General features: G+C 35.6%; 1 protein-coding gene across 4 annotated transcripts in view; it reads right to left on the bottom strand.

Moving 5' to 3' along the window:
* LRP1B (LDL receptor related protein 1B) overlaps positions 1-26,575 on the bottom strand; it is a 753,798-nt gene that overhangs the window by 10,170 nt on the left and 717,053 nt on the right. For all 4 annotated transcript variants that reach the window (XM_069780765.1, XM_069780767.1, XM_069780768.1 and 1 more), the window contains 4 exons: positions 19,648-19,809; positions 15,020-15,194; positions 14,292-14,396; positions 104-180 (listed from right to left, as the gene is read on the bottom strand). In XM_069780765.1, the coding sequence (XP_069636866.1) occupies positions 104-180; positions 14,292-14,396; positions 15,020-15,194; positions 19,648-19,809 (519 nt within the window). The remainder of the gene's footprint in view (positions 1-103; positions 181-14,291; positions 14,397-15,019; positions 15,195-19,647; positions 19,810-26,575) is intronic.

Here is a 26,575-nt window from a genome sequence, read left to right as displayed (position 1 = left end):
ACCAGCACATTTCATGATACAGTCTCACATTCTGATGTATCACCAGGTTAAATTTTCTAAACTGAGCCAGATTTGACAAGTGATAGTTATCTGAAGTACTTACTTGTACTGATATTGTCAGACTTGCTGCTTTTGGGAGCTGGCCTCTCACACTGTGTGCCTGACCAGTTGGCTGAACATCTAAAAGGATCCAATTAAGATGGTAAAGTTAATAGTTGTCAGCTGTTAACACACTAACCTATTAAAGAGACCACCAGCATCTTCTTAAGAGCTAAACGAATGACAACAGTGACTCTACAAAATAAACAATAAGCTTCATGGAAGGAGTCATCAATACTCTGCCACGGCACTTAAACCGTTCTGAGTACTTTTTTAGTTTAAAACTACAGCATTGTATCTTCAATTCCTGTTACTACTACTGCAATCTTCATTTCAGAATCCTTTTCTAAAATTCTCGAATAATAAAACAACAGGCATAATCAACGTTACATTAATGTCCTTTTGAACCAACTACCACCTACAATGCAATGATGAAGGAACACTTGAGCTGGATCCACGCGTAGCCAACTTAGTCCAGCGAAGCTTATTTTCCAAGGCACTTTATTTGCACCATATTATTTTAGGGTCGGCTTTGATCTGGAAGCTCTAACAGGCACGTCTGTATTGCACAAAGCATATCTGACTGGACATAAACTACTACACGCATCCAGTAAGCCACAGTATCCACACCAACTGGCTCCTTCCACAGTTCCGCTGTCCCCCATTGCTCTGGAGAATGCAAAGTTTACTGCAGAATAGTTCTTACAGCCCTCATTGTAATAACTTACTTGAACAATCAAGACCTATCTTTGACTAATATTCACAAATTAACTGAAGTTCCCCTTTTCTTTGCTTTCAGATTTGTTTTCCTGAAAATTCTACAATTTAATAGCTTTATCATTTTAAATGTTGAACTATGTAACTAGATATGTATTTGCAGAAATATATACGCATGTGTGTAAGCAGGTGTGAGAGTTAAAGCATAAAGGGCTGTCCTGAAGGGACACGAGTATCTACTGGCTTCAGAGGACCCTGAAAACCATTTATGTTCAGAATATATGCTTCATGAGCCAGGTGCCTGGATGAGTACACAGTTATTCTGCTATAATTTCCTTGCGTGAATATCAATATGCAAATCTTTCTTCAGTTGGGATTCAGAATGCTCTCCATGCATACAAGCAAACACAAGGAGTCCATGTATGCAGACTCAGCAAATCCATCAAAAAGGGAAACAAATACCTGAATGAAATTCAATTGCTTATTCATCCTGCAGTAAATATGAGTAAGTTTACTACAGAACCTCAAACTTGCCTTGTGGAAATGGCAGGAAGTAGTCACTTTTAATCTGCTCTGTTGCATATTGTGCAATGAATCATATTTTATCTAAGTATTTTTGAATTATTTATGAATTTCAACGTGGGTTATCTTTAGGAAAATGCAATAAAGCAGTACCTTGCACGCAGTTCTAAGAACTACTTTTATCTGATGCCTTTCTAAGGATTTAACAAATTGCAGAGTTTAGAGGTGGACGTGCTTAACGACGGACATTGTTCTATAATAGAAAAAGGGTTGGAAAGGTACAAAATATTCCAGACAAAAATTGTGGAATTCTTACAGGATAGCCCTAGCCAGCTTTGCTGGTGATGCTTTTGATTCTCTTTTGTCTTTGCAGATCACTGCAGAAGAGTGGCTACTTTCTCTCTTTGCTCCTAAGCCTATTCCAGCACAATCCAACAGACAGATAAATCTCTTTACTGGGTGTCATATTAAGTTTGAACTTTTTTTGAGGGAACTAATTTCATTTTTGGTAGGATGCGTTATGAAGGTGCTTAACTCAAATGCTACATAGGTAAGGCACAGATGGTCTTTAAAAACATGTTTATTAATTGTTGATTCGAAAATTTTCACACAGTAGATAAATTGCATTATAATTTAGAAATTCTTCATGTTTATTGAAATAAGTTTGTTTACTTAGATAAACATGGTAAATACACACTTAAATTTCCTCACTGCAAAGGAACCCCCCAATTACTAATTAATTACACACATTGTTACGGTTCACAACAATGTATTTTAAAACTGAACTCAACTGACATTTCCAATCCTGCTTACCACCACTTTAGCACATTCTATGTCACGTGGGACACGATTTTCATCTTTTAAAAGATGCATCTGTTCCATTTTTTTACAGATCTCTTTTTTAGCAATTATATCAAATGGAAATGATTACACTGACAGCCTACTTACTAAGCTACCGTTCAAGGAACTTATTTTTTCAAAAGATTGCTATTCAACATACGGCTGCAAAATAAGTATCTCCTTTCTTGTAGAGAAACACCATAAATCTTTATACTTAGAATATTCTACTGGGATCCAAACTGTTGGCATGTGACAACCATGAAATAAAGTCTTTATATTTCTGACTGGAAGTTTTGCATCATTGCTGTTGGGGATTTAGCTCCTGTGATTAAAGCTTGTTATGAGAGGCAATTTTCATTTAATACGACACTCTTGAAAGGGAAAGATTTCTTTGAGAGTTAGATACATCTTAACTTTGTACCTAAATCCCTCTATTGAAGGTTTCAAATACTTCCGCTGTATAAGAGAATCATTACTATAAATCTGTCTTAGAACAGTTTAAAGAATATAGGATAGTGAGACTAGCAAAAGAATCACTATAAAGCATGCAAGTATAAGCTCATGAGAAATTGTGTACACTGTATAATTATACTCTTCAAAATCTTACGGCAGATATGACACGACTATAGCTGGTGAAGAAAGAAATCCTACAGCTACATAGGTAGTAAAGAGAGGAACAAATTAAGGTAAGAGTGTTAGCGGTTCTTTACCTGTCTTGGCATTTTAATTGTAAAAGTCGGCAATACTGAAATATTTCTGAAGCATTTGATAAAAGTCTCATAAAAACATGATAGCTAGTTGCCACTTCATTTTCCTTTTTTCCAAATGCTTGCTGCTTCCAATAAACTTCAAAGGGACTGAAGCTGACAGGATGGCAGTCATTTCCTTCTATACTCAGAGGTAAAATGATTGCCCTTTTATGGTCCAGCAAGCTAGTAAAGACTTGTCTTGGGCAGACAGAATAGAAAAAGAAATAAAGCCCAGGGGAAAGGTATGTTGTCAGCAAGGGAATTTGACACAGAAAATTAGCCATGAGCAGGCACATGAATAATGATCGGGCTGGGACATGGACAACTGTTCATGTAGGAACATGGGAAATGAGCAGGTCCTAACCGGTTTCAATTGCCTTCAGATACCGTAGACAGAAATTGTTCTTAATAATAGCATTTTCTGATATTAGGACATTTAAACTCAGACTGCTCAGCACCTGGCATGGGAACTGACTTCTGGTTCAATTTGGTGCACAGAATTTTGTACCTTTCCAAATCATTTGGTACCAGGAGCTTTTGTTCTGTAGCATTGCCAATAGTTGTATGGTCAGAGATAGGACGTTTGCAGTACGGGCAAACAAAAAGGCATTAACAAAGCATAATTACATAAAGCTACTGGTTTCATTGAAGACATTCATATTATCAAGAACTGTGAAGAAGAACAGTGCTAACACCTAATCTGAGCTACACGTAAACAAATACAGATGGAAACAGATGGGGAGCTTGACAGTAAAGGACAGGTTGGAGTCAGCTGAGCGGTGCAAGGCACTACAGTGAACATCTTAAGGCGCAAACCTCCAGTTCCCAACAGAATCGCTGAACAGATCAAAGAGCAACAATATCATAGAGAATGCCAATATAAAAACTGAAAGCAAATGTGATAAATAAAGGTTGTACATGCCTGCTGCCAAGGTCATTAATAAAACTATGCTACAGCTCGCTCTGTTACAATTTAGTTCTACATTTAGAAAGAGATGACTGCTTGGGAAGCACGTTCTGAAATACAGAATGCCTATGTGATAGGAATTATTTATTTTGAGGAAATAGTATTACAGAAGAGAGATGTTTTAAAAACTTTAAACTGACGTTATAAAGGTGTCCCACTTGTAATGAGGAATATTTAGAATTAAGATATTTACATTTCAGAGGTTGATCACGCTTTTGTTACAGAATCTATTCACTAGAGAGAGAATGTCTCCTCTATTTTTGTATAACCCTTACAGGTCAGTGCACTGAAACACTCTAAACTCAATTATACGGGCACTTGACCGAAAGGAACCATTTGACTATGAAATGTCTGAACAAATAGAAAAAACTAGTAAAAAGGCTAATTTGGTGGCAGTGTGCAATTTTTTTTCATTTTTGTTTCTCTTTTTTTCCCTTTTCTTTTGTGCCACAGGCATTGTCATAAAAATATAATATAGCAGGCATAATATACAGTTAAAAGTGCTTTTGTAGACAACTGCTTTCCAACTCAATATACCAGTGTGTATCAAAAAAATGACAGAAAGCAGCATTGAAAGATTAGTCTAGAAGTATAACAGAATCTGTGAAACAGTCATTACAAAATAGAGGTAGAAGGGGAATTGAAAATGTTTCTTACCTATAAATGATATTTCTTCATTACACAAAGTACTTTTCTTACTTTGCTTTTCTTTTTAGTCATGGCATAGATAGTAATGTATAGTAAAACATCCTACTGAAAATATCCAGCCTCACTATTTTAAGAACACTTACATTAAAATTTCACTGGAACATGCCCTTTCATTAATAGTAAAACTTTCTGTAAGACGAGAGAAGAGAACATCTGGATTATAGTTATTTACTACCTGTATTAAATTGCATTGAAAGACGGAAATCAAAATAATCCCCTTTTTCCCCCAAACTCTGTAGAATGACATAGGATGACAAAATCCTTGCACTAAACCAAATCACTAAACTATTCCTTATAATAAATTTAGCAATACTTTTGAAAATATGCTTTCTTCATACAGGGAGCTGGTATTATATAGCTATAGCCACAGATAAACCCTCAAAGATACAAAGAACTTTCATAACAATGAAAGACCGAAACCCTCACTCCAACTTTGATCAATAGCACATCTTGTACCTTTCTCCTATATTGTAGGGTTTAATTATTTTCAAACAATAACTCTTCCATAATTACTTTATACATAAACAGACCACATTTCAGTATTTTTGTCTGATAAGCATCACTTGGTATCTTTATAAGGAAAACAAAGTGAAAAAATTCAATGTAGAAGCTGAAGGATAGAAACATAACAATGTTACGTGAAAATGAAATACAGATTACCTTGCAATCCAATAAACTAAGAATAGGAAAATTGCATAATCCAAAATCAGGCAAAACAACAGAAAACTACTTTTGAGGAACCAAAGAATCTTAAATTAAAAAAAAGTGACTTTAAACATGAAATTTGTGTATGACATGACTATATATAAATCATTATTCACAGTTGCTGCATGTTGTTCACTGCAAAGGAACAAGCTTTCAGATGCAACTCAGCCTCTATCATCCCAAGATAAGAAAAAGAAGTAATTGAGGGTCATTAAACACCATGCTATTAGCAATTTCTGTACAGTACATACGCTATACAAGTATTAATATTAACATAGAGTAAATATATAAAAATTAAGCAAGTCTAGATGACTACTACTGTGGCTGAAATTACACTGAGCAACAAAGCAAAAGGAAAAGAAGAGATTGAAATGGTAAAAAAAAAGAATGAGAAATGACTGGATCAATAGGTGTATAACAAACCACATTTTTCTCTCCTTCTCACAGAGGCAAAGTAAGCAGTGATGTACAGCAGCTGCTACTATGCAAATTTTATCTGAATAATTTTAAACTCTTGGACAAAGGATATCTGCATTACAACCTAGTTAGTAAATGTTCAACGAAAAAATATATATACTCCTCTTTTCCAAGGTCTTCTCATTTCTTCCTTTGACAACCACTCTTCAAACGTCTGTTTGCATTTAATTCTTGAACTAGTTTGTGATACAAATTGAATTAAAGATCTTCTACAATCTAAAGTTATAACCTGCTGATTACGTTCGAATTCAAGGCATTTATAACAAAGGTAATTTTAGTTGAAAAAGAAAGCTCTCAAAGAACTAGCATAATACTGTGAAATTCCTGTTGTAATTGTAATTGGGGAGCTCATTAAATATACCCCAGGAAATCATATGGAAAACAATTATCGCAAGATACTTGATAAAACTTTCTGTTCTCTGAGTTACACTGCCTGTCATGGTTACAATTGCCTTCTACTCTTAAGCAGTCTTCTCAACGCTGCAATTGAGAAATCACGCTATAGTGGCTTTTTCTACTCAACCTTCAGAAAGTGCCAGTCAGGGGACTGCACGGTAGTCTCTTCCTTGTCCATGACCAGACTGTGGATATGCCTTAACCTTTTTTTGAACAGAGGTTTGGCATAGTTACAAGTTTTACATTTATTTTTGAACTTCCATGTACTTACAGCGTTTGTACAACATGTACTTACATAAAACCTGTTCATATCTGAAGATTTTTCAACACGAAAAGAATGTCAGGAGGAAGATATAGCATCCCAGGAATATGAGCTGGAGGGAAGGTTCCTTCATCAAGAGGAACGGATTCTTTTCTTTCTGATTTCCGTGACATAAACACACACACACATGCGCACACGCGTGTGTACCCACACACACAGACACACACAGAGTCTCTCTCCAACCTACTGGAAATAAAGCTGGCAAGAACATCTCTCTTGTTTATTTCACTCCTGCAGGATTTTTTTTATTTATTTATCCACATCTCCACTTCCAAGTTCAAGCTTCTTGCTATCACTTTTAAGAAATTTCACAACTTTTTCCCTCCCCATTTTTCCACTATTGTCTTTAACTTATTACTCTGCCAAAATTCTCAGTTTAGAAATGAAGTATTTATTCCTTCTCCACCTTTCACTTTTCAGTTTCTTCTGCTACCAAACTTATGCTTTCTTTCAAGCTCCTGTATGGTATGTGACTTCTAATTAATCTGAAAGACGACTGATTTCTTTATCTAATTTGCTCTCAAAGTCATGCATCTGCTTACTGCATGCAATTAAACTATCCAGGATGACTTATACTTCATCATAGAAGAAGTGATGTTCCTTCTAATGTAGAAATACAACACACACAACCTGAAGCCCCCTGAACAGTCAACACATCTAACGCTGTATATTGTCCTCTGAATTTCTCTCTCTGTTTTTGATGACACCTGGGAAACAGAGGCTCTGAACTGTAGACACAAAGAATCGCACACACCTCTGTGCAGAAAGTAACCTAAGAAGGAATAAATTACTATCCTTTTAATTAGCCAGCATGATATAATCCTACTTGTTCCACCTTGAAGTCCTCAGCCACAGTCACACAGCATTGCTCAAAAGCTCATTAAAAGCTCTCTTCAAATTTAGTCGGCTTTAGATAAGGATCAATATGATTTATATCTTCTATCAGGTTTGATTGTAAACTTCTAACAGAAGCTATCCTTCATTATATTTCGATAATGCCTAATATAAGGGGTTATGATTTGATCACATTTATTTGCATAATAATAATAATAATACAAATAGACCACATCTATGTGCAGATGCAAATAATAATAACAATAATACAAATAAAAAGATGGAATTATAGCAACCTATAGTTATGGTGAAGGTATGAAAGAAACAAAGGTGAGAGAGTGTAATATTCTGTACTAAAGAAATTGATACAGCACAGACTATGTAACAATCAGTGATGATCTTGTGTACATGAAAGTTTTAATTTTTTCCAACTCTCTTCACTGGTATCATAAAAGGTATAATCTCTTCCTAAACCTTGCTTCTCTGGCATGAATGTATATGCAGTAGGATAATTAGTGAGAAGGAAACAGAGAGGCAAATAAAGGTAATTATTAAAACAGAAGACAGACAGATAGAACAGATGGAACTGACAGTTTGTGAAATAAATAGAAAAATAGTTTCTTGACTGTTTCCCATCTGAATCTGATCTCCTGTTCATTCTGTTTTCAGTGGATTTGTGAAGTTACTGGAGCAATTCAGACATAGCTCATGTTTCTAGTGTTATACACATAACCCACCCCCCATTAGTGAGTAGTACTAAAGATATCCTTAAGAAACTTAGTATGTCAATGCTAAAAAGACAGTAACTATAGGTAAGATAATATTTCTTTAAAAGACACCCTCAGTGGTACACTTTTCAGAGAAGGTCAGTACCTCAAATTTTAACATTCTGATATTAAATTCTCTCACAACCTTTGTTATTGAACAAGAAGGACAATAAGAGGCGCGGGAGGCAGGGGGGAAGAATGTTCTTTATATCCCTAAAAATAATGTTAAGAATTAATAATCTAGATTGTGTAAGACCTTATATCCAAAGAGAAATCACAGTATATTCTGTATCTTTTAAAATCTGACAGAGCATTCATTGAAAATAGAGACCAACTTCACAAAATCTTCCTTTTTTTTTGTGGCTTGTATGCAGCCACAGTAAGGACTTAATTCAATCCCAAACTGGCTAGGCGAAAAGAACAACTTCTATTTCCAGTGTGCACCTAAAATTTAGTGCATTCAAGTTTAAAAAAACCTTGAGATAGGAAGATGAAATAAAACTGTTCCCTAACACTACAGGTTGGTAAAAGAAGAGTATGTTCTTACAGGCTTATAGTTCCTCTGTATAATTATGGCTTTTGGATTGCCCTTTAAAACAGATAAATCTTATTCTCTATTGTCTTTACTGAATGATAATACGGGCTTGATTATGTATAAAGTTTGCATTCTCAGCTGATCAGGCTGTGAGAGACAGAAGAGTTCCTGCTGAATGACAATAAACCCAGCCATTTCCTATTTCTTCTAAAAATCACCCAGCCATGAATTAGAGACCAGTTAAGAAAAATGTTAGCCCTTAATAAGTGTCTCTCAGAGACCAGAGACAGATGTCTTACATAGCACGGCCACACATGCAGGTTGGAGGGATAAACCATCTTCCCTAACAACGGAGCCGAACTTAGAGAGAAAATCTTTGAGACTCCTCTTCCCTGACAGGACTGTTGTGAAGCATGGGATTACTTCATTCCTTCCTAACGTCTTCTACTTGCCAGTATCAGGATGATAAAATTATAAACAAGCTCCAGTTACGAACTAATCTGGTGCCAGAAAAACACAAGATATTGGGAACAACTGGAGCCTGAACTGAGGTTGGCAAGGAAAACTGAGACATACGGAGTTACACTTCTTCCTCTCTTCACTGTAACTGTCTTCAACTCCACCAACAACTATTTGCTTCTCTTCCCTTTCCTCTAAGCCACCTTGGCTTTGTAAAGAAAGAAACAATTTAGAAGATTCTCTTAATGATTCCTAGACACAGACAGTGGTGGCCGTACTAACCCAACAATCAGTCTAAAGAGACAACAGGAACACTAGTTCTATTTATGCTCATATTCTGAATGTGAAGAAGTGAATTACCTACTGAAGTTTCATTTAAACTTAAACTTCTGATTACCAATTCACCTGAAATGCTTCCTCACACTGAAGAGAAACTTGAATTTAATGTTTCTCTACCACCTTCTTTTCTTCCACGTTTCCCCTTTTCCCCTTTACAATACATTTAATTAAAAAAAATTACAAAGCTATATTCAAAATAACCCTGCCAAGATGACAGCGAAAGGACAGTTTGGTTCCACTATAACTCATCATATTACTGATGTGCTTTACTGCTTTCCTTTTTACTTGAGATTGGATTATTCACTCTACTGTATAGCAGAAGTGCCTAATAAAAGCACTTGGGAATACTGTCACAGTATGAATAAATAATCAGTAAACAAAATTAGTTAATCACTATGTTCAAAATGTTGCAATTCCTTCCTCATCTCTTCTGTGGAAGACAACTTTCTCAAAGGGAGGAACCATGGCTTTCATCAACAAAATAGTCCTTTGGGTATCAGGGTTGCACTTTTTGGAAGGAAGAAAATTGAGACTAATACCATTTGCACAAGTCCAGCTCTTCCTTTTTGTTCTGTCTTTAAACCTTTGTTTTCCACTTTTTTGCAATTTCATCTTTCAAAAAGAAAAGAAAGGAAGAGTCTCACTTTGTCCTGGAAAGCTAATACTTTTTCTTGGATTTCTGAGGCCTGTTCCATTACTTTCTATAGATGAGTCCAAACTTTGACCAATGCCTGTCCTGGGCTGTGGCTTCAAATGTATCTGAAGGAAAAAAAAATCTTCACCTATCTGAAAGAAGTGTTTGGCAGCAGAGCTTTTCAGCATAGTTCCTATTCTAGCAATCCATCTCTACACTTCTTTCAATTACATAGTCAGAAAAGTAGGAAGAAAGGAGTGCTGGGACTGTGAAGCGTATGAGACCTTTTTTTGCTAGCGTGAATTTTTGCCATTTTTGGCATCTGGCCTTACACATCTGAGAGGTTAAAATTCATGATATCAATTCAAAGACTAAGTAAGAGATTCAAACATGATTTAACATCCTTGGGTTTAATCCTTTTTCTCGTTTTGACAGTAAATATAGTTAAACCAGTTCAAAAGATCATGAGAATAGGCAATGCCACAAAAATAAATATCAATGCTACTGAGAATGTTCCTAATTCAATTAACTTTGCTGAAATTCTACTGTCGGTATATGTCAGTTTTGACTCCAGTTGAAGCAGAAATTAAGCCTTATAAGCTATAATATTTCATATTAAAAAAACCCTCCACACAATTATTTTACATATTTTTCTGTAAAAATCCATCATTATATAAAAAAATAAATTTTTACAGTTTAAATGGTTAACACATTCTTAAGAATTGTGAAAGTGTACGTAAAATTCAGAAGTGATTCTCAATGCTGCATTTTTAGACTATTTTACCTATTAAAATGTTTCAAAAGAAATTTTGCACTGTTACATTCCTGAGAGCATTTTAGAGAAAAAGGACGAAAGGTACTTGCAATACATGACCTTATAGGCTAATACAAGTTGTTCTTAGGGCTGCATTACTCTGAAAACCCAAGCATGATACACACAGGGATACAAACTGTTCCAAGCAACCATGTCCCATACAAACGCTGATCAACAGACCCACTCCATACTCTTCAAAGGTTAAGAAGTGGTAGTCAGAACATTGAATTAGTTTCCAATGGATTTATGATAGCTCAAGTCACAGAGTTTCATTTCTTGAGAACGCTGACAAAGGAATTGTGATTGTATTTTTCTACAAAATTAAAAATTATTCACCATACCAAGTCACTGTCCCACACACTGTCCCATCACATCCCCACAGCATTTTATGTTTTCATGAACCACGCATTTAGATGAGATAAGGTTAAAACTGTTAGGTTGTTGTATTTTATCCCACATCTAGGTCTTTGGCTCATGATCTCACTTCTGACTTTTGCATCACAACTGTTGAGTAAAGCTACGTTCATCTGACTGGTATTTCCTATCTCTCTGTATGTCTGCCTCACAGCACTTTCGAAGACTAAGGTTGTTTCTTTCCCTGATGAGGACTAACATCTTCTCTTTAAGAAACAGACCTAAAATCCTTTAGAGAAATACAGCATACAACTGTATCTATTTTATACACTTTTTTAATCAGAGGGGAAGTCAAAGTTATGCTGTAGCTCGCATATTTTTGTTTACCAGTTTCTGTTTTACAGCATTATTTCTATAAAGTTAACAACGAGACTTAGGAACACAAGCTTAACTCCTGAAGTGGTACCTAAATAGCAATTCTGTTCCTTTCCCTGTACAGGTAAGAAATAGGAAGTCAGGTATGGACTACAGAAAATGTGCAACGTACTGTTTGCTAAACTTTATGCTGTGTAGGATTAACTTGGTAAAATATCTCAAAATGTGAACAATAAAAGCCAAGTGGCATTTTCAGTATTTTCAATTCACTTATTAAAAATAAAGCTTTTTATTTCTTCCTCCAATGATACAGGTACTCCAAAAGTATGTTTAAATACACTCATCAGTGCAACTATCAAAGGGTAAGTGTGTATTATAGAAACGAGCCCCCAGATTAAGTATATATATTGTGAAATGTATGTGAATGTGCATGACTTGAACCAATGAACTGTGGCCTGAAATGATGTCACAGAATGTGCAGCATTAAGTGGAAGGTTAAACCTACTTGCATCTCGGTTCATTAAACGTGGTTAAAGTGCAAATTCCCTCATTCTGACAGTAGTAATCACAAGGGTTCACTTTCTGGTCACAGCGCTGACTTTTAAACCCCACAGAGCATCTGTAGAATTTCAGTAAAATAGACCTATATAAATATTCTGCCTTTTGCTGAACAGGTTTTAAACGCATTATATATAATGATGGCAAGACACGCACACATACACAGGCACACACCCACAGATAACAAAATTAATACTCTTTTGTCATGAGGGTCCAATCTGACTATACTGAAAAGTCTGCTCATCAGCGTTGAGCAAGCAATTTTAAAACAATGGGCCTCTGAACTGATGGGTTCAGGAATCTAACATTCTTAATGAAGTATTATTGTCAAATGTACTATACATTTCTATTTATTGATCCAGATTGCAATGGCCTTAAAAATCTTCATGACCATTTTCGTAAGCATTGTTAGCACTGTTGACATATGCTGCAGCATTTACATATTGTAAATCCCTACACAAATTAAGGCATGAAACTTTTATTTTCCTTGAGATGCTATGGTGTTCCACAGGAATTTGAAAAAGAATAAGGCAGTTTTATAAGGAAAAAGAAAGCAAAAATCACAAGCTTCCAAAATAGCCATTCTAGGTGTTTAAGTAAATGAATCACCAGACTTAGTCATCACATTTCAGCCTTACATATTATAGCTGTGATAGTCTCCTTTTGCTGAGATTTATGAGTCTCTCTCATCCTCAACTAAAGACATTTAAGGAGATACAAATAACAGGTAAAAAGGGCTGGATCACAATAATAATGACAAAGAGACATAGGCACTTTCATAGCATTTTCAGCTAAATAAGGACTACCATACCGAACTGCATTCCACTGTCTCTAACCCCAAAGCTGCAAATTTCTATCGACAACTTCTTTTCAACAGTACAACTACAGTTTTGCCCCTTTGCACTTTGAGAAGTGCTTCAGCTCTCACAGGGAGGAACAGTTGGTCTGTCTCTTACACTGGTCAGACTACAAAACCTAGGCATTTCTCTATGCAACTTCTTTGAGAGCCTGAATACAACAGGCACTCTCTTTTTCAGAACACCTACCTCATACACATCAACAAAATGAAGGGATGGCCATATCTGTATTTACAAAGTTGTAACGCCGGATCCCTCTGGACAACAACTTATTTATGTCACCCTGGAAATGAGACACCTGAGTCCAATTCTCTCTTCCACCACCTCATGTGATGCTGGAGGATGCTCTGACTTCCAGGTTGTTCTGAGAAGTGGAAGACTATTCCACAACGAAGCTTTTCAGCAGTGCAGAAAAGATCGCATTGTTTATTAGGCAAAAGTAAAAAACCAAGGACTATGACTAGGTAGCTCAGTGTAACTGAGAGCAGGAAAGAAATTAATTTCTTGCTACAGTGACTACTTCTGTATTTTGTATTTAGCAGCTGAAAAAGAAGATACACCATAGCTCTCAAGAAAGGACTAGAATGTAGACTTTTCTACCTCTTAAGACAGTACTTCACCATCTAGACTATAGAACCACATTTCCTTTGGTATTTGATGTCTGGGCTTAAGAAAAGCATCCTGAATTATTCTCTCAACCATGGTGCAGGGGGGAGGGAGCAATCTCACCACAGAACAGCCAAGCTACTGTGGGCAGTGTGAAGGTTAGGGCAGAAACAAGAGATACATGAGCGTATCCTCAGACCCATAAAGGAAATAAACATTGACGTTATTCTTCCTGGTCTCTAGCCATCAGGAGGAATGTATCACCCCCACCTCTGACCAGCTTTATAGGAGAAAAGACTTAATCCACCTTTGAGAAGCAGGGCAGGCCACCATCCTGTACCTCTGGGTTCCATTCCAGAACAAATGCCTCAATGGGCTTTAGATCTTGCCTGAAATTATTGGAAGCCTCAAAAGATATATCTTTGTATCTATATGCATTCACAATATATACCTCAGTTATATCTTTCAATACACATACTGCAAAAGGTAGAGAAAGTATTGGGTTACAGAAATAGCTAGAAAAAGTACCGTAAGTTACGACTGCACCCACCACATTATACATCCTAGAGAGATCAAAAATACAGACACATGCATAATAATTTTATTATTTGTTGGCACACAGGCATTTTAAGGATCTACGCAATGCAGGATACTCACAGACAGACAGGTATATTTGTCTCTGGGTCCAGTTGACATGTACCACCATTGTAACAGTAGCCATCACATAACTGACACGTAGAGGCAATCTTCCCATTAGTGCAACTGTCATGGTTAAAAAAAATATACAAATAGCAATCAGTATTTTATTGAATCTGGTGAATTCCCTTACAATTCTGTATCTATGAAAATACTGATTTTATGATAAGTATAAGATCTACTGATTGCAAGAATTCTAGGTTTCCAGTTTGAAAAGCTAGCACAGGCAGTGAGCTTATTATACAAAATATTTTTAATTTTTCCTTTTATGAAAACAAACTATTATTATACAAAATAATAACTCAGCAATATAGCAGCACATCTTACTACATATGCTTTCATTAGTATACAATATGTCTCTATCACTGTCACAGATACTGCAGAATGAACAAATCTCAACAGTGTGGCAAAACTCGACTGTTAACTTTATTAAATATTCCAGTTTTTCCAAGTGAAGATCCATTTAGTCTCCTGCTATACTAGGCTTCCCCCAGTGAGGAGTGCTCCAGTTGTTGGTTTAAAAAGGCAGGAGCCAGTGGGTTTTGCATGGCCAGGAGCCACGCAAAGGAACGGTTCTGATGTGACCGGTTCAGGGGCTAGCCACTGTGTAAGAGATTTACAGGATAATGCAATACAATTGTTATTAAATATATGATTTTGAATACAAACACCCCCCTACACACACTTACTTGCATACTATGTCATTACTGTCCTTGTTTATTATGCAGTGTCCCCCATGACATCTGATACACTTGTCCACTTCACATTTTGGACCTTCAAATCGTACCGGGCAGACACATTCTACACTTCCATCATCAGAAATAGTACACGATTCAGAATTCACACAATAATGGTGGCAAACATCTGCAAGCAACATGAAAGCTAATTACTAAAAGACATTAATGAGTATCATAGAAAAAATAATACCTTACTTTTCTGTTTTAAAAGGTACTATAATAAAAACAAAACGATAAATGAAGCTGGTGGCCCACTGGCAACTACAGGAATCAAGAATACCCCATAAACAGATACATAATATATTAACGATGTAGTCTTGAGAAGTGAACTAGAAGGATAAACTCATAAAGAGATTTTTTTTTTTTTCCTTCTAGATGTCTAAGCATTTATGGCATCATCCCACATAATATAAAGTCTACTGCTGAGAAAAGCAGAGCAATGTTAATGTTTTTAATGGGACATTGGCTGAATAAAAATCTTCCGATACATTCACATTACCATTAACAGCATTATGCTAAACTGAAATGGAAACAGTATTTTGAAATAATTAAGTTTTATTTTCATTTATCCACATATTAAAATTTCATGAAGTTCTAATAATAATATATAAAGACATAATCCATAAGTTCTACAAAAAACTACATACATGCTTATCTTTATAGACTGTGCAAGACCCCATTATCTTATTTAACTGCTTAAATGCCAGCAGGGCTGACATTTCAAGTAGTGAATTTTTTAACTCTTTAGAAGCACCAGTAACTGTCTCATTTTTTTTCATATCCCTTAAAAACCCCAAGTTGCCTAACTGAAGAAGCTTTCAGAGCTACAAAATACTGGTATCTTAACATTTCGGTTCATTTTTATTTATGTGGTAGTGACAACTATTTTTTTTTTTTTTTTTAAGTCATTCTTTAAGCTCCTTAATGGGGCCAAATCATTCAAAGTCTCTATTTCTCTCTCTTTCTCATACTTTCTCCAGTTCTGTGTAGTTAACATGTGTTGAGCTTTTGGTGGCGTTCCTGATGGACAGATGAAGTAATTGATATATATCCATTCTGAACTATGCGTCTGTATTAGCTTAGAGGTAACGTGGTCCATATTAATAAAATTTTACCTTTCTGACAAAACTAAAAAAATCAAGCCCTTTGAAGCTCAGGTATGGTTAAGGGTGAGTCAGTAGCAGCCAGAAGTAGGGCATTAATTACCAAGCCGTTCACTAGAGGATGACACCTTGGCCAAATGCAACCTCAGCCTTGAGTCTCAAGCTGCCATTTGACTGGGAGCATGTTGCAAGCAGCAGATTGGAGACTACTAAACCTGATATATTTTACTGAGTGTATTCGAGATGGATGATTTGTGAGGGTATCTCATGAAGCGGGAAACATGTTTTGCCTGTGCTTCTCTGCGCTCGGTTTTGTCGCCTCCCAGAGAAGCGTGTACTGACTGCCGTGCCGGTGGTACTCACCGTGCTGGACGAGTTCTGCTAAAGGACAAGGCATGGCTGTTGGAGGAGTTATTTCTGTTTGGTTATTCATTGCATGTCTCCACCTATCTGTGCAGGCTGTAGACTCATCTGCTTATGGAATCACTACTGAGCAACCAGAGAGGCTTAAAAGACACTAAATGAAGCAATTCATTGTTTGGTGTTCCCCAGTTCAAGGTATGGAATGGTAATTTGCAGCAGGAGGGCTGTTTTTTGAACAAAAACTACCGTCGTTTGAAAGCAAATATTGAGAGACATTTTATGAAAAAAGCATCGCAAGGGGGAAATGTTTCCATGTACATTAGGACAACACCACCCCCCCGGCAAAAACCTAGGAATAGGAAGTTCGTACCCTAAAAGAATTATTGGGCTTTAGTATTGATTGTACTCATAAACACCTTTAATATTCTGCTGTATCTAAAATGCATATGCTACATTTGAACTGAAATGACACAAAAATAATTCTTTTTTTTTTTTTTTTCTTTTTCCCTCCTAAAGAAAGGAATTTCAGTTTCAGGGAAAGTAACAGCTTGTGAGATCACTCTATCCACTCTGAATGATTGTAACTGCGTGAAAACGTTTTCTATTTTTTAGGTTGTTTGGGCCTTAAATGATACAAGAAATGAACTTTACCTAGTCTGTATGTCTTATTTCAGGAATTTAAAATAGGGAGTTATATTCAAATACATCAAATTCATGTGTATATGATAACATGCACAATGTTAGTAGAATTCTATGTAAATTCATTCACTTAAATTTATTTCAGCAGTGCCAGTGCCTTGACACGGAGCACACATTTTGGTTATTAGCCCTTATGTGAACTAATCACAGGAGAAACTCTGCATTGGGTAATTGGAGGCGATAAGTATGAGGAAAATAAGGTCTTTGCAATCTGGCAATACTGCAAGTAAATGTCTTCTCCCTGCCATAAAAAACACTAATAATAATTTCAGCTTGGGAGCATGAGTAAAATACCTATGCACATTCATGTATCATCCTTTGCATATGAACTAGTTTCAATCACATCACAGAAAGACTGAAAAATATATCTTAGAGGCAACCAATCTTTGCAATAATGCTGTATTAGTATATTCCAACATGCATACAAAGTGAATGTGATTAATAAAGCAAAAAATCATACATATGTGTGAATAAAGCAAAAAATCATAGATGTGAATTTATACACACATTATTAACTGTAAACATGTGGAATTTCATAGAACTGCTATTGGCCACAAAAAAAAATACTCTGCAAGATTGTAAGACTCTTTTTTTTCCTAAAAGTATTAAGGTTTAAATAAACGAAAAGCTTAATTTTATTTTGTACTTTATAATGTGCTCGAGTCGCTGTATCGTGGCATTTTTCCAAAGTGTCAGCAGACAATCCAAATCTGATAATAAGCACTGTTTAAAAAGTACCCCTAAATTTACATTTAAATTAATTCTTTATTAAAAAAAATATATAAATATATATTTGCAGAAGCATTCAACTAGAAACAATTTGTTTGGTTTTGGGTAAGCCTCAAGTAAATATTTTTTCTTAATCTGTGTGTCTGTCTGTGCATGATTTATGTACTATACTGTTTTCAAATACCCAATTGTGTTTGCAGATAGTTATTTGTGGATCCATGCAGTTTGTTTAATACCAAGTGGGAGAGAATCACAATTACTGCTGGTTTTCCATTCAAAGGTTTCAATTTATTTCATAGTCTCCCAACTGGAAATACATTCAGTTTACTTCAGTACAAATACTATTTAAGATACACACTAACCCTTTCCTTGTTTGACAGACCTTTCACTAAAACTAAATACTTTTTGTATCTTGTAAATAATTCTAAACCAGACCTTTATAACAGCTAATTTCCCTTCCATTTTGTTTAAATCTAGCCTTCTTCAGCAAATTCACTGAATTATGTACAAAAGAGATGATGCCTTTCACATTGAATGTTCTATTCTATAACAAGCACTATGACAGTCCTTTATTAGAGTGTTATAGTCAAAGCAAAGCAGGAGTAGAAGAAAGGAGATTAAAAAAAATAATAATTGTGATCTCAGAATAATATTCAGTTTTAGGTTAGGGTTGCTAGCGAGTCATCATGTTGAAGAGACATGAGGAAGACAAACTGTAATTTTGAAATGAGTGACCAAAAGAAGAAATTCAAGATTATGTTCAAATGTCTTGAGTTATTGAAAATAGATAATGGTGATCCATGCTAAGAGAAAGCCTGAAGAGGAAAGAAACATAAATGGAGTAAGAACAGAAGGCCTGTTGGTTGATAGTCTTCTTTCCCCCCCTCCTCTGAAAAAGAAGTAAAAAAATAGCAAAAGTTCTAAAAAGTGAGAAGAGCCTTTCTAAAGGCATGGAAACCTTTGGAAAACAGTACGTCAATGAGAAGGGACTGATGGGTCAGTGGAATGAAAAACTAGGGAGAACTTCAGATGCAGAGGGTAGAATCTAAGTCCTGAGAATTAAACAAGAGTAATACTTAGAAATCCTGATTTTTAATACCAGGAGGGGGCAGAAACCATACTGAAGCTGATCTTAGACTGAGCAAGATGAAGGAATATAGAGGCATGACACTCAAAGCAGTTGTCAATGTCCTGCTTACTGGGGTTAGAAATCAAAACGAAAGGTAAGGTAGCAGTTCGAGACACGTGTTGGTCTGCAAAGTTAAGGGATGCCAGAGAAATTCTTTAACCAGCTACATCAATTCACTGTGTTTAGGTACTCCACCAGCATAAGATAACAAACACGAGTAAGTTGGAGTAGAAAATTTTAACACAATTATCTCATTTCTACTGACAAATTCAGCTGTCTTGTACAGCTCCATTGTACGTATTCATTCATGCAAATAATAAATAAATAATTCCTAAAAAAGCACTTTCTTCACCCACACATGTAGATGGATATTGCAGAAGTATGTTCAAAGATCGCTTGAATACATCGGATTACATTCCCTTAGCAGTACGAATAATTTTGGAGCCAAGCTTACCAACGCATGCCATAAAAAAAAAATCACTCAACTCATGTTGAACTTCTATTTTGCAGAACTTCTATTATAAATCTGGATTTAATAGATCATGGAGATTACTTACAATACTGACATCTGTCTCCTGTATACTCAGGCAAGCAGTTGCAAAAGGGTTGATTCCCAGCAGTAACACTGCAGGTTCCTCCGTTTTGGCAAAAACGATCACAGACTGTCTGATTGCAGTTTGGTCCTGTAAAACCCAGCGCACAGTTGCAGGTAGGCCTCCCTATGCAAAACAAAGAAAACTATTTTACGATAAAAATAAATAAACATTAAAACAATAATTGGCACTTTAAAGATAGATATGTTTATCATAACAGTAGCAAGTTTTAATGTATGAGCCCATCTACATTTCCCTAGACACTAATAAAACATGCCTTTGCAAACATGCTTGAATTCAGAACTTTTGAAGAATAAAGTTAGCACTGTAAGATACAGACACCTCTAAAACTGCATCTATGGTCATTGATTCTTTATTTGGGAATTATTTTAAAAGATGGTCTTAAGTAGGAATTTAAGAGATGACTAAGCTCTTCAAATCATCCTGCCAGGCTGGGTTCCTCCAGTTGCAGAGGATAAATGTTTGTATAATCAACACTGACGCCGCTTCAGAATGCACTCCATTATTCTCAAATCTACAAACCTTTATATATAATCACATGAATATATAAATATTTACTAATGCACTAATAGCCAACTTTACATAACAGTTTTTAATAAAACACAAATACCTGTGCCTGTTTTATTATCCTACACCTCTCATATAATAAATACCATAACATAAAAATTGCTGTCTTGCATCAGACCAAAATGCCTGTAACATCAATATTCAATGTCTGAAAAGCAGTGAACACCTAGGGGTGAACTTTTGCACAAAATGAACACCTAGTCTATAGCTTCTTTTTAAAGGGTTTTAAAATAGTGTTTAAAACCTGATGTGTCTTCCCCCTACGATTCTTCCCTATTGTAATTTTCCCATTTTATTTTCCTTATCTAAATCTCACTTCTAAAGGATTAATAGCTTTGTTACAGTTCCACTGTTTTAATAAACTCTTCCATTTTTTCCTGACTTTTTTTCTTAAGGCTTATCTTCTTTAAAACAAACTTCTAGATCCCATAAACGTTTTTCCATCTCCTGACTTTGCTTTTATATCTCCTTTGTAATCTTCTTTTCAAGTAAATGACCTAATGTGGCCAACTAACCATCTCACTTCTCACTTCCTAATAATCTGTTCAACATTCTTGTTTATCTCTTACAAAACATTATTTTTCCTCCACCCTCCTTCCCTTTGCTTTCCTTCAGCCTTTAGGGATTTCTTAGACTTAGGGAAAACAGACCGAGTTTAACACTTTTCTTCTTCTTGGCTTCCTGGTAAGGAAAGAGGTGAAGATTAATTGAGACCTGTGGACAGTTCTGAAATAAAGAGGCAGACAGGATGGTCTTCATTTGAATTGTAAGGAACCCGACGGGCTGGCAAGTACAATCAAGAGCTTAACTGGGTCACTGCAGAGTAAGGGACAGCTGACAAGAAGGACTCATCCCTTTGAGTAAAGTCACAGACATGCCGTATCTCCACGTAAAGGACCGTGCATAGGGTAGCCACAGTCAAATAGTAAACAGGTATCAGGCAGAACAAAAGGCAATGCTTCGTAAGAAGACTACAGAAAACCAAAACAGTAACACACGTGCTTTACGTAAATGGTAAAAGTCTAAGAATTAAGATGGAGAACCAAAATGTCTAGTCTTGAATGGGAACATCAATATCATTGGCTATAGCAAATTTGGAAAAGGCAGGCAACTAATGGGCTGTTGTAAAACTAATACACATTTCTTTGATATGTAGTCTTTGCTAGTGACAATATAGGGCTACATGTTAAGAAGTGTTAAAGTCAGTCAGATCAGCAATTTATGTATCACCCCCACCTAATTAGTAGTATTAGTACATAATGTACTGTACGTATGACGCAGAAGCCCTTTGGACTGGAATTACAGGCATAAACAGGAAAAATAGCCTATTAGATTTTATTATTGACAGCCAAATCAAGATAATGATATGACTGTAGAATCTGAAAGAGATCAGAGAAAGTCAGGGAATATGTTAATGAGAGATTCCAGTTATCCCTGTACTTACATCTGAAAAACTTCACACCACGCCACAAAATAGGAATGAACTTCTTACATATCAACATTCCTACTTCATGGAGGGGTGGGTAAGTGAGCACACAAGAGAAGCTGTGCTTGACTTGGGCCTGACTTGGTTTAAAACATGCAGAAGAGCCAAAATCTTAAGTAGTCAACTGAAATAACATTTAAGTGTTTCTTTTCCATACTAATTCTCTCTCATCTTCACACTGCTCTACCAGAAAATCCTTACCGCTGCCTGATTTACTGATGCATTATGACCAGGTCCCTTCCTTGCTGTCTTTTGACTCATTCATTGTTTCCTCATTTTAATACGATGTCTGGTGCAGGTATCCATGACTACTTTCACGTTTGCCTCCTGATGTCTTTTACCACAGCTGCGTCTAAAACCCTGAAATGTGCAACCCTTCTTACCTTTTTTTTTTGTTTCTTCTCTATTTAGTTGGATGTCTCATTAAAGAAATGTAGATTAAACTACATATTCCATAAACCCCACAATTCTAATTTTCTTCTGGTCTGCCTTTGTTTTAATACTATGCAATCATTTAATGTCATATTTGCTGGAGAATTTTTCAATGCAAGTGAAGCACCCTCATTTTTTCTATTCTCTCTGATCCATGCAGACTGATTTATTTATTCTTTTTCCTTCACTTACTTCTTATTCTTCTTGCATGAAACCCTTCACGTAATTCTTTTCTATATTTTCTATTTTAAGCTATGCTAATTTAAAGTGTTTTGCAAATCATCATAAAGGCCATGAGATCAGTTAGTCTCTTCCTCTAATGAGTACAGCAGGAACAAAACCATTGACTTAAAAATAGCTCCAACTAGTTTAATATGCATCAGCCTGGTTATTCATATCTGTCCCCTGTGATCTAAACATTAAATCAAAGATGTAGAACTCAGATGTTAGCACAGACTCTTTTTGTTTTTCCCCATGTAGACACTTGTATTTAAATTTCTGCCCCCAAGCCAGGGGGTTTCACATAATCCTTCATCTGAATCAGTGTTTCAATAAAAAAGATAAAATAAAATAGTGATAGAACATAGATCTAGAGGTCTGAAATCAGTTTTTATTATTAATACTCCTCTATTTTTTAAAATGATGGGGCAATGATATTTTCCTAGTTTGTAGAAAAGATTATTCTATTCTTTGCTAATGTAGGCTTATAAATATGCCAAACTGCTGACAGTTATATGAAAATTTAATACAGTATAGCCTAAACCCCATTTTTGTCACTCAATTTAACACGACTTTTAGTAATGTTAATAGTTCATTGCCTATTTATACACAGACTGTTGGCATCTAAAATAATACTAATAATGACATTTTAATCTGCCTTATTCTCATAAATTATTTCCGATACAAAATGGTTCCAAGAAGAGTTTAAGAAAACTGTAATATTAAACAATGACGAACAATGCCATAAGGTTTTGTATCATAGAATCAGAATATAGATTTATGTTTGCAAAGAAAACAGTCATGTTAACCGAGATGTCACATATCCTAACTAACAACCATTGCATGGTAACCTCATGCACAGAGAACTTCAGCATTTACACTGGTCCTGAAGTTTCAGGATTAGAGCTGTACAGACAGAATTAAAATTACCTCTTAATTCCTGACCTTTACCACCACAGAAATGTTCACAACACATTACAGTATAGAAAAATATTAATAAAGGGAAGTGGTTCATGGAATGCTAAACTGCTTCAAATTCAGCTAACCCTCTTTTGGTGTACTGTATGCAAAAATGACCAAAAATAATTTTCTGAAAGAAAACACAAAAAAGTTTCCATTTTGAGCTCTTCCTTCCTCAGGGCAATCCTCAACTGGACTTACTGTATGAGAAGACTGTTTTCCTCTGCCTATTACAGATCAGCATCCTAGCTCTCACTTATCCTCTTCTTTAGTCTCTTCCCTAACATAATAATCCCAAGAAAAAATTCCTGTTTCGACTACCTATGTTGAAAAATGTTGTTTGTTGAAGTGTCAGGGAGGACAAAGTGGCAGCACATTCTCAGCATCTCATGCATAAATGTTCCCATTTCAAAACCACAGTAATAATATCCAGAGAGCAAGAAGCATACTTTTTTTTGTTCAGGATTTCTCCACTCTCAGTAATTTACAATGAATGTGCACGCACTTTGCTATTTACTATCTTTAAGCCAATTCTTGGATACACGGAATTTCTCACTATATGTATATACAAGTGGAAACATAATGCATGTAGTCCCTATATTGATGAGAGTAGTTTGTATCTGAAGTTAATCTAAATAACAATTCTAAAGAAATGAATTGCAGAGAATACCTTAAAGGGTGCCTGGTAAGACATATCAAATAAGTAACAAAAATAATACTGAAAATTCTCTGGGGAAATGATGTACTTGAAAGTCACTATTCTCTGAAGATTCTTTATGTAGCCTCTCTCTTAAAAAAATAATACTTTACAGAATTTTTAAATCTTAATTCTAGAACCGATAGAACTTGAAACAAACTTATAAAATTCTCACATTTTTTTCAAATGTTTTGCACAGAATTTAGTAAATTTAAGGGGAATACTTTAGGGTGACCCCAGGACATATGAAGTTATTTTGGGGAGTAGGACACGAATAAAATCTGTGAAGTTTTTGCCATGAAGATGAAATGCAGTTTCCCCCCTTCTTACAAAGAAAAATCATCCATAAGAAGATGATAAGGAACAAAATCCTACAATGTTCAATTAGGTTTTGATGACAGACACTGCAGTTACTCCTAGTTTGCCAATTTCATTTGCTATAAAATAGCAAATAACTTTTCAAATAATCTTCAAAAATAGCTAATAAATATTGTAGTCCACTGTCTCTGCAATATCTAGATGATTTCTTTTGGGAATCTACTCATACATCTTAAACTCCTATTTACATTTATTCTCCTTAGAACTCTAAGGAGATCAACTTTGGTTCATGCTATTGCCTAAGCAACAGAGAAATATGTATTTTGTATGACCACATATTTTGCAATTTAAAAAAAATAAAATAGGGAAATAGCACTATTTTTGTAAGCTTTCTGAAAGTTTAAAAAAATGAGATGATCTAGACAAATGTCTGCAACAAGACATAGATTATTTATTTCTTCTAGTCAATAGTTAATTCACTACCAGCAATGTGGGTTTTGAAGTTGTTATGTGGGAATATGCACATTTAATTTGCACATTTCACTTGCTGTCACTATGAAGGAAAACAATGTGGCACTACTCCAGCCTACTGTAAGCAATATGTTTTCTGAAGTAGTTATCAGTAGTCCGTGGGAATCATGATAATTCATTTCTGCGTGGCTGATGAACCATAATTAGCTTTACTGAACCAATAGTAGTGGAGAGAAGCTGTATTATGGTACATAGTGAGTAGGTGAGCTAATTGGGATCAATCCCAACAGCTATACATTCTCTCCATGTTGCGAAAGAAAGGGAGAAAAGAACAATCTCTAAATATATTAGACTAGTCTCAAAGGCTGCTCTTACCGAGGCTGGTTGTGGTGGTTCTGTCGGGACCCTTAGATCAGCTGTGCCCCAGATCAGACAGCCTGGACATCTAGCTAAATACCACCCCTCGTCCCTTCCCACAGTCCCTGGCCCGGTGACAAGATGATGTAGCATCCCCCTTTGAGGCTACTGGGACAAACATGTCATCAGTAAAGTAAACAGGTTCTTCACTGATGCTGTTTTCAGTATGCACTATCGTGTCCCCAAATCAACTTGTTTTGCTTATAAAATAGAATATAATAATATCTACTTTATATATAATTATTGTTTGGAGAATATTTCATCATTTCTCATTTAGCGGAAAGACATAATGATTTTTTGCTCATTTTGATATAAACATCGCAATTCCATGTGGTTAGACATATCCATTGGTACTGTATGTATAGTACAAATATGTATTTATCTAATTTTGTGAACTAGTTAGATCTAGTTAATGTGTTCAAGACATTTAGTAATTTATTGCTCCAACATTTTAACTTTAAACTTTAGGGGAAAGGAAGTGCATTTTTATGGTAACATTTAATTTTTTTCCCAATTCCCATTAATTTGGCTTACTGGAAAGTGTTCATTATTATACCCAAACTTTTAATTACACGTCTCAGATGTGTACTTTTAATTAACTGATGTCATTTTCTTTGTTCAATTATTGTAGTTCAATACAACTGTCATAAACTTATAAATTTTAATTAAAGCTGCCCCAATCTCTAGCTATATAATGTTCACATAGGAATTTGCCAAAAGGCTTAGCAGTAAGTAAACCAACAGTGAATAATCCTTGAATTGCCAGTGGGATTTGTTTAACAAATTAACATTTGTGTGCAGATAATGAGGTTCTACAACTTAACACATCCAGCAAAGATTTAGCACAATCATGTTTTAAAAAATGAGTAATACTCTGCAATTTACTTAATTAGTTATCACATTACTATTATATATTAGGTAGTGAAAGAGAATAGGATTTACACATTCACTAGAACACACACATTCACTAGAAGAGTATTTCATATGCTGTGTTATTTTATTTATATCAGAAAATGATGAAAGGTTTGTTTTCAGGATCTCTGTTCCTCGGTTTTTGGGCCAGAAGCCAACAACAGTAAGGAAATTCCCTGACTCCTAGGGAAGCCTCCCAGCAGCAGGGACCCTGCAGAAGCTCATTTCCATGTGAAGCTAAATGTACTGGCACTCCCTAAGTTTTCCAAAGGGCATGCATGTAGAGTGACAGACACTCAGAGTGACTGCAGCAAAGATGTTTGAGTTGGATAATATACAAGAATTGGTAAGGGCAATCAGAGCTTCTATGAAAGGCGAAATTATCACAGTTC

The sequence above is a fragment of the Haliaeetus albicilla genome, chromosome 4, assembly GCF_947461875.1.
Source record: "Haliaeetus albicilla chromosome 4, bHalAlb1.1, whole genome shotgun sequence".
Lineage (NCBI taxonomy): Eukaryota > Metazoa > Chordata > Aves > Accipitriformes > Accipitridae > Haliaeetus > Haliaeetus albicilla.
Note: the sequence above shows the minus strand (reverse complement) of the source record. Positions and strands in the feature narration are given on the sequence as shown.